This window comes from Nicotiana sylvestris, chromosome 6, assembly GCF_000393655.2.
Source record: "Nicotiana sylvestris chromosome 6, ASM39365v2, whole genome shotgun sequence".
Lineage (NCBI taxonomy): Eukaryota > Viridiplantae > Streptophyta > Magnoliopsida > Solanales > Solanaceae > Nicotiana > Nicotiana sylvestris.
In genome coordinates this window covers 3,171,278-3,179,427 of record NC_091062.1, presented here as the reverse complement: position 1 = coordinate 3,179,427, position 8,150 = coordinate 3,171,278, and the positions used below count along the sequence as shown (strand labels likewise).

At 36.5% G+C, this 8,150-nt stretch overlaps 1 protein-coding gene across 3 annotated transcripts; it reads left to right on the top strand.

Moving 5' to 3' along the window:
• Positions 1–592: 592 nt before the first annotated feature.
• LOC104210052 (putative late blight resistance protein homolog R1B-16) lies at positions 593–7,549 on the top strand. Of its 3 annotated transcripts, none has more exons than XM_009758854.2 (4): positions 593–869; positions 1,007–1,057; positions 2,170–4,791; positions 6,296–6,621. In XM_009758854.2, exons 3-4 carry the CDS (start codon positions 2,193–2,195, stop codon positions 6,355–6,357), a joined length of 2,661 nt encoding a protein of 886 aa, XP_009757156.1. In that variant the 5' UTR covers positions 593–869; positions 1,007–1,057; positions 2,170–2,192; the 3' UTR covers positions 6,358–6,621. The 3 variants fall into 3 exon arrangements, 2 of the variants coding, with proteins under 2 accessions (XP_009757156.1, XP_070004474.1); XR_011400431.1 differs by lacking the exon at positions 593–869 and having other exon boundaries at positions 896–1,057; positions 6,296–6,484; positions 6,591–7,549; XM_070148373.1 differs by lacking the exon at positions 593–869 and having other exon boundaries at positions 896–1,057.
• The last annotated feature ends 601 nt before the right edge of the window (positions 7,550–8,150 follow it).

The following is an 8,150-nucleotide window of genomic DNA, read 5'->3' as shown; positions in this document are numbered from 1 at the left end:
AAGAGTTCTTAAAATTCATAATGTGAATAAGAAAGAAAAAAAGTTCTCCAAAAAGGAATCTCCTATCCTCCCACTAAAATAACGTACTTGTTATAATTAGGAAAAATAATTTTTTTTAAAAGAAAATTATGGACATGCCTTTCTAATCTAAGTACGATTAACTTTGTAGGGTTAGCGTATGTGTAGTTTAAATTGAAAAAGAATTCCATCATTTGATAATTTATAATTAGACTCTTAAATTATACAAATACTTAAGGGCAAAAAAGTCGATCAATTTTGGGATATTTTAGTCGTTCAACATTTAGCATAAATTATTCGTACTTTTATAATAATAATAATATATATATATTCAGAATTTTTGTCGATATTAACTTAGTCCAGTGACCCCTCTTCTACAAACATAGGTCCCGCCCGCCCTGGCTATAGAATTGACATGATTTATATAAATATTAACACCCATGCTTTCTAACCAACATGATTTTTAAATATGTTAACATCCATGTGGTATAAAATTATACTTAGTTAATTGAAGTTGTCATCGTATAAATCCAATAAAGTTAACTTTTTTTTTCTTTTTTTATTTGCACCGGTTGTCCGAGTCTCTACGAGCACCGACTAATCCGGGGTGTAGAAGACCTCGGCAAGGAGTTTTCCGCAAGTGCACCACGGAGTTTTCCGCAAGTGCACCACGATTAATTCAGGTTTTACCCAGTCCGATGGGCCCTCAAAACAAGTTTCGAACTTGAGACCGAAAGGGAGCAAACCCAAGGCTAAGTCAATTGCCCCAACCCCTGAGGGTTAACTTTTTTGTTCTTTATATGGAATTTACTTGGTAACTTGATTGACTACATCATTGCAGCCCTTTAGAGGTACGTCATTTTTCTCAGTCTTCTCAGATCTTTTTTCTTGGTTACTATACTATACTCCATCTTTCTTGGGTCATCCATTTGTTGATTTTTATTCATATTTGTGTTCTTGTTTTCTTTTTTCCATGTATTTTTTGCAGTACGCGCTTGCTACCTTTCAGCACTCTTGTTTCCTTATCTGCCATTGAAAGGTTAGAATTCTTGTCATTTTAGATCTAATTTTAGGATAGATCTAAACTTTTGGAGTTTATTGATCGGAAAAGACACCTAGAATATAGGGAGCACCCTTAGGGGTTGTTTGGTTAGAAAACAAGTTACTGCAGGATTAATTATCCGAGATTGTTAGCCCATCCTCCTCTAGGGATAAAAATAATACTCCCTCCGTTCCAATTTATGTGAACCTGTTTGACTGGACACGAAGTTTAAGAAAAAACGAAAGACTTTTGTAATTTGTGGTCCTAAACAAGTCAAAAAGGATTCAGAGTATTTATGTGCTTAGAAAAGCTTCTCACAGAGGGTAGAATTGTAAGTTTAAGCTAAATTGTTACCAAATTTAGAAAGGGGTCATTCTTATTGGAACAGACCAAAAAGTAAATAGGTTCACATAAATTGAAAAAGTAAATAGGTTCACATAAACTGAAACAGATGGAGTACTATAATCCTAGAATAACTAACCATGTTATTAGTTATACCACAGTTTTATCCTAACGTGGGACAAATTTACCTCAAATTATTTCGGAATTAATTTCCCTTCATCCCTTGTACCAAACGAGCCCTTAGCTTAATGTACCCCATATTTTAGGTTGGCACATGTAGTAACCATTGTTATTTATCAACTATCCTACACCGGCGCGTGTGGTTTCTAGACATTTGACATACGATATAAAAATGTAGGTATTAAACCATACAATAGCATAATTCATTTCAACGTGGAATACATAGCTCGCTTGCTCAAACGAAGCTATACAAACACTTTAAAACATTTTCATAAACTTAGTTTCATGTATTTTTAGCAAAAATCGCCTTAAAAGGAGGTACATCTTAGCTTACCTCGTTTAGCCTTCCCAACAAGCTCAACAACACTCAATGAGTCCAAATCAACTCAATTTGGACTCATTTAGTCCAAACAACGCTCAATGAGTACCTTCTTATGGACGAAACGCCTATTAGAAGGTACTCAAAAACTTTCCGTTTTACTAGTCCAAAGAAATGCACTTTTCTCTCTGTTTTTGCCTCCATTTTGCAACTTTGTTGATCATGTTATTTATAGCACCATTGACATTTCGCAACTTGCATCTTTCAGGTCATAATTGGAATAGAATAGATATGGCTTATCCTAGTATTGCTTCTCTTACGAGAACAATAAAATCGCTCTTGATATCCAATTCACCAGTGCAATCTATTATTTGTAACCACAGAGAAGAAATCCTCGCTCTTCATGAAAAAGTTAGTTCCCTGGAAGTATTTCTCAAGAACTTTAAGAAAAGCAATGTATCCAGGAAAATGACAGATTTGGAAGCACAGATAAATAAAGTTGTAAATGTTGTTGAACACACGATCCAATTGAGAATAACAGAAATGGTAATGGCAAATGATGAAATACAGGAAGAAAAGGCACATGAGAGGTTTTGTTGTAGCCTGCAACAAGTAGCACGAGACATTGATCGCGTCCTGAATGAGTCATCAAAGGATATGGTGGGTCGTGCTGATCAAAGGAAAACGTTGCTCGACGATCTAACAAGAGGCTTCAACGATGAACCCAAAGTCATCCCAATTGTCGGGATGGGGGGCATTGGTAAAACTACTTTAGCGAAAGATGTTTTCGATGATGTAACCATTCGATCACATTTTGATGTTCGTGCATGGGCTACTATATCCAAAGAACATAATGTCAAAGATATCTTGGTAAGCCTTCTGCGTTCTACAAAAGAAAAGGATGGCATAATTCACATAGAAGATGAGGCAAAGCTAGCTGACATGCTACAAAAGAGTTTAAAGGGAAAGAGGTACTTAATTGTCTTGGATGACATATGGAAGAATGAAGCATGGGATGACGTGAGACTATGCTTTCCAAGCGAAAACAAGGGGAGTCGAATATTATTGACTACCCGTAACACTGGAGTAGCTTGTTCTGCTGGTACAGAAAATCTTTCTTTGCGGTTGGATTTCATGAATCCGGATGAGAGTTGGAACCTTTTCAAAAGTACTATACCGGCAAATGATGCATTACCACCTGAGTTCGAGACTGTTGGAAAGCAAATTGTAGAGAGATGTCAAGGGTTACCACTTACAACTGTCGTGGTTGCTGGGCTTTTATCCAAATGTAAAAGGACGATAGAAGTTTGGAAAGATGTTGCTAAAGATGTCAAGTCATTTGTCAAAAATGATCGTGATAAACAATGTCAACATGTGCTCGGGTTGAGTTACAATCACTTGACTAGTGATCTAAAACCATGTCTCCTGTATTTTGGAATTTTTCCAGAAAACAGTGAGATTTCAGTGAAGAGATTGGTGAGGTTATGGACAGCTGAGGGGTTTCTAAAGTCGGAGGAAGAAGCTGAGAAGTGTTTACAAGAGCTTATCGACAGATTTCTAGTTCTCGTCAGCAGGAAAAGTCGATATGAAACAAAAATTAGATCATGTAAGGTTCATGATTTGATATATGAGTTGTGCTTGAGAGAAGCTGAAAAAAGAACATTTTTTGTCATTAATGACATTGTATTCAATGATGAGCCAAATCATGTTCCTTATCATCATCTTAGTAGGCATAAAATGCGGCGCTTTATGGGAGGGACTGATGATATTTTGCGCCGTGGTTCTTACAGGGCCCTTCTTATCCCTAGAAATAGGAAGAAGACAGATGATGACGACAACAATTCCTTAAAAAGGACTCGTTCAATTTTCTCTTTTTGTAGAGATTCTTCAACTTTTACTCTTGAATCAGAACTTACTCATTTCAATTTAATCAGAATCCTGGACTTGAGTTGCATAAAGATTCATACTTTCCCTCCACAGATACTATGCCTCATTTGGTTGAGGTACCTAGTGTTGCGTAGCCGCAGGGGTTCTTTTGACATACCTCCAGAAATTTCCAGGTTATGGAGTCTGCAAACATTCATTGTTGGTGGATACCGTTTGACATCTACAATTTTTCCAGAACAAATCTGGGAACTAATGCAATTAAGGCATCTCGAATTGAGTTCATTTCATTTGCCAAATCCTCCAATTGTATCTGTTGAAGAAGAGAAATGCTTGGATTTCCCAAATCTACACACTATTTCTGGCTTGTCTCTGAGCTGTTGCACAAAGGAGGTTATTTCAGGGATTCGGAATGTTAGAAAGTTAAGAATCAATAGAGGAGAGGACGATGAGTATGAAAGTTTTCATGTATGTAGACTTTTCGACAACTTTGTCCATCTACATCAACTTGAAACGTTGAGTCTTGAACTTGACTTTCGAGGGGTGTTATATGAGATTTCACCAGCGACCATTCCAAGTGTAAAATCTTTTCCACCAATGCTCAAGAAGTTAAAGTTGTACGGAACTGGTCTGAGGTGGGAGGACTTGAATATCATAGGCGAGCTTCGTAATCTTGAGATCCTGAAGCTCAAAAGATATGCTTGTCGTGGCGAAGAATGGCATCCAAGTGAAAATGGATTTACGCGGTTGAAGCTTTTGCTAATTGAGTATAACGATCTCAAGTACTGGAGTTCTCCAAATGACAGTTTTCCTGTCCTTGAGCGCCTCGTGATTAGACATTGCTCTGAGTTGGAAGATATTCCCATAGATTTTGCATATATTGACTCACTGCAACAAATTGAGTTAACTGACTGTACACCCGAACTCGAGGCTTCTGCTGCACGAATTCAACATGAACAAAAAGAGAACCTCGGAAAGAAACCTGTGGATGTGCTTATCAGTTCAGGTGAGTATAACATCATATTCCAGAATAAACTTTGCATAATTGCTTGGCATATTTTTTAAAGGTTATTATCCTCTCTCATTTAATTTCCACAAGGTTGTACTCATTCAATTGCAGTTCTTTCCTTTGCTTCTTTTTTTCTTTTTGGGGTTTTTTAGCTTTTCTAATCTTGATTAATATAGATTACAAGATTAGGAACGAAGTTATTAGGGAAAAGATGAGTGTTGCCTCGGTGAAAGACAAATTGCGGGAATCAAGGTTGAGATGATTCAGGCAGGTGTAGAGGAGAGACATAGATGCTCCTGTCAAGAGGAATGAGAGGTTGACCATGGCGGGTCTAAGGAATGGTAGGGGTAGGCCTAAGAAGTATTGGGGTGAGGTGATTAGGTAAGATATGTTATTGCTCCAGTTTAGAGAGGACATGACCCTCGATAGGAAAGGGTTGAGATCGAGAACTAGAGTGGATGGTTGACAGGTAATCATTACTCATTAGTTTCTCTTAGTCTTACCAGTAGTACTAGTACTATTTTTGTATTTCGCTTATTCCTGGTTCTTTATTGTTACATGTTGTACCATTTGCTCCTATTGCATTGTTGTTGCAACTATTTGTTACTTTATACTCACTATTCCTTGGGCCGTACACACTACCCTCCCCAGACCCCACTAAGTGGGATTATACTGGGTTGTTGTTGTTGTTGTTGTTGTTGTATTCCTTGGGCCGAGGGTCTATCGGAAATAACCTCTCTACCTTTACAATGTAGGGGTTAGGTGTAGGTACACATTTACCCTTCCCACACCCCACCTGTGGGATTATGGAGTTTCTATTGTTGTTGTACATTTGGACGATAGAATGCTTCATTTTGATTGTTTAAACAGAACATATTAAGTCATAGGTGTAACAAATATAAGTATTTTCCTTTGTAATGACCAAATAATTATTGCGATTAGCCAAATTGATGTGCTATCAATGATAATTAAATTAGTAGAATAATTCAAATGGTCATGATTCATGAATCTCCTTATTTTGAGTAATTATAGACGATGTTCTTTCCTACAATGGATCTAAGTGTATATTCCAGAGAGAAATTTCTATTAATTGCGTTTGAAACTTAAAGTGTATGCATCTTTTATAGTGATCAAATAATTATTTTTATATAAATTACTTTGATAAATGTGGTGCTTATGCTTTCCTGAGCCGAGGGTCTATTAGAAACAACATCTCTATCCTCATAAGGTAAGGGTAAGGTCTGCATACATACTACCCTCCTCAGACCCCACGGTGTGGAATAATACTGAGAATGTTGTTGTGTTGTAAGTTACTTTGATAAATGAAATGCAAACTAAATTACATGTCAAAATGGTGTTAGATGACTATTTGCCTTTGATGATTTGGAGCTTTCCGTGCATAAGGATTTGTAATGTGCAAATTATAGTTATGGATGTATAAAGAAAGGAGCACTAGAAATTTTATTTCTGTGACTTTATTCAGCTTCTCTCAACTATTCAGGAGCACATTCAGCAGCAAAAGCGGAGGAGGAAGAGGACGGGGAAGAGGAAGAAGAGCTTTGACTACAGAACCATGCCCGTCTGTTGGAGCGAATTGGATGATCGGGCCGAGGGCTGCCCCCTCTTTCCCTCACTCTCCGTTCCCTAATATGAACCTTGAGTCATCAAAGGAGAAGAAGAAGAAGTAGAGGTAAAAGAAATATTTTCTTGAACAATAATCAAGTTGTAACTTAGCTTCTAACTTATACCTGACTCTTTAATCTTGTTACTGGTTTTCTGTTTTTTCTTGAATATAGAAATAACAAGCGTCGGATGCTCCTCGATAAATGGGAAGAAATTCAAAAATAGCCAGATTTACAACTGGTCGTTCAAAAATAGCTCAGTTTCAAAAGTAATCGAAATTTAGCCACTTTTCATGTAAAGATAAATCTAAGCGAAAATACTATTCAAAACCCGGAAAATATGTCAGTATATTATATTGGAGTTCTAGCATAAGTATGCTTGAACTCCAGCATATTATACTGGAGTTCCAGGATAAGTATGCTGGAACTCCAGCATAATATGATGGAGTTCCAACATAAGTACACTAGAACTCCAACATAATATACTGGAGTTCCAGCAAGTATAATTGTCCAGTATATTATACTGGAGTTTGGAGCACCGGTGCTTCAGTCTCCAGTATATTATACTGGAGTCAGCAAAATATACCGGTCCAGCATAATATGCTGGAGCTCATACACAGGTGCACCGAACTCCAGTATATTATGCTGGACCGATCTCTGTTGCAGCAAAATAGTGGTTATTTTTCATTGACTTCGTAAACGCTGGCTATTTTTGAATGACCAGTCCGAAAACTGGCTATACTGTGCTATTTTTACCGATAAATATGGTGTTTGAGTGGAAGGATTGAAGTCCAAGGATTTAATTCATCCTGGTGAAGATTGTTAGAGATCATTTGGTATGAGGGATAAGGGATTAGGGATTATTAATCCCGAGATTAAATTTGAGATGAGTTTATCTCATGTTTGATTGGGAAAAAATCGCGCTATAACTAATCCCAGGAGGGATTAGTTAGTTATCCCGGAATTGTAGTAGTTTTTTTATCTCTATGGGAGGGTGGGACAACTAATCCCGAGATAACTTGTTTCCAACCAAACGACTCCTTAAGATTTTGGTTATCTTATTCCATTGTTGGAATTTGTCATTATGTTATCGAGTTTCAGTAATCTATCGCTCTGAGGTGATTGTGAATTCAGTATACTGAAATAATGGGTCAAGACTTGTTTAATACCTCAAATTTGAGTTTGATTGAATATTTAGGGGGAAATCAGAAATAGTCATATTTACAATTGGTAATTGAAAAAGGGAAAATTTCACATTAGAACAACTGTGCTTCATACTTTTCAATTTTATAGCCCATATTTCAATTTACAACCAACTAGTCCAAAAATAATAGGCTAAGATTCAACATCCAACTCCAATAGGTTCTCAAAATTACTACTTAACTTTTACAAAAGATTCCTCAAGCTTTTAAATTAATTTTCGAATTAGTAACTGTGACTCAAATATTAATTCAACAAACCAAATTCATTAGGGTGGTGAAAATTAGATTTTTAACAAGTTTAAATATGTGGGTTTAAATTCCGAATTTGATTTTGTGAGAAATTTGGAGTGAGTGTTATTTAGACTTGTTAGAAATAGTATAAGGAGGTTGTATATAAAATTTGAAGTCATTTAATGGAGATTTGGACTGGTTTTCAACAAGAATTGTATCTGAAAATCATGGAAGAAGTTTGTCTACATACGCTTGTATAAAGGTGTATAAAAGTGTATAATAGTGTATAAGGTGTGTTTTT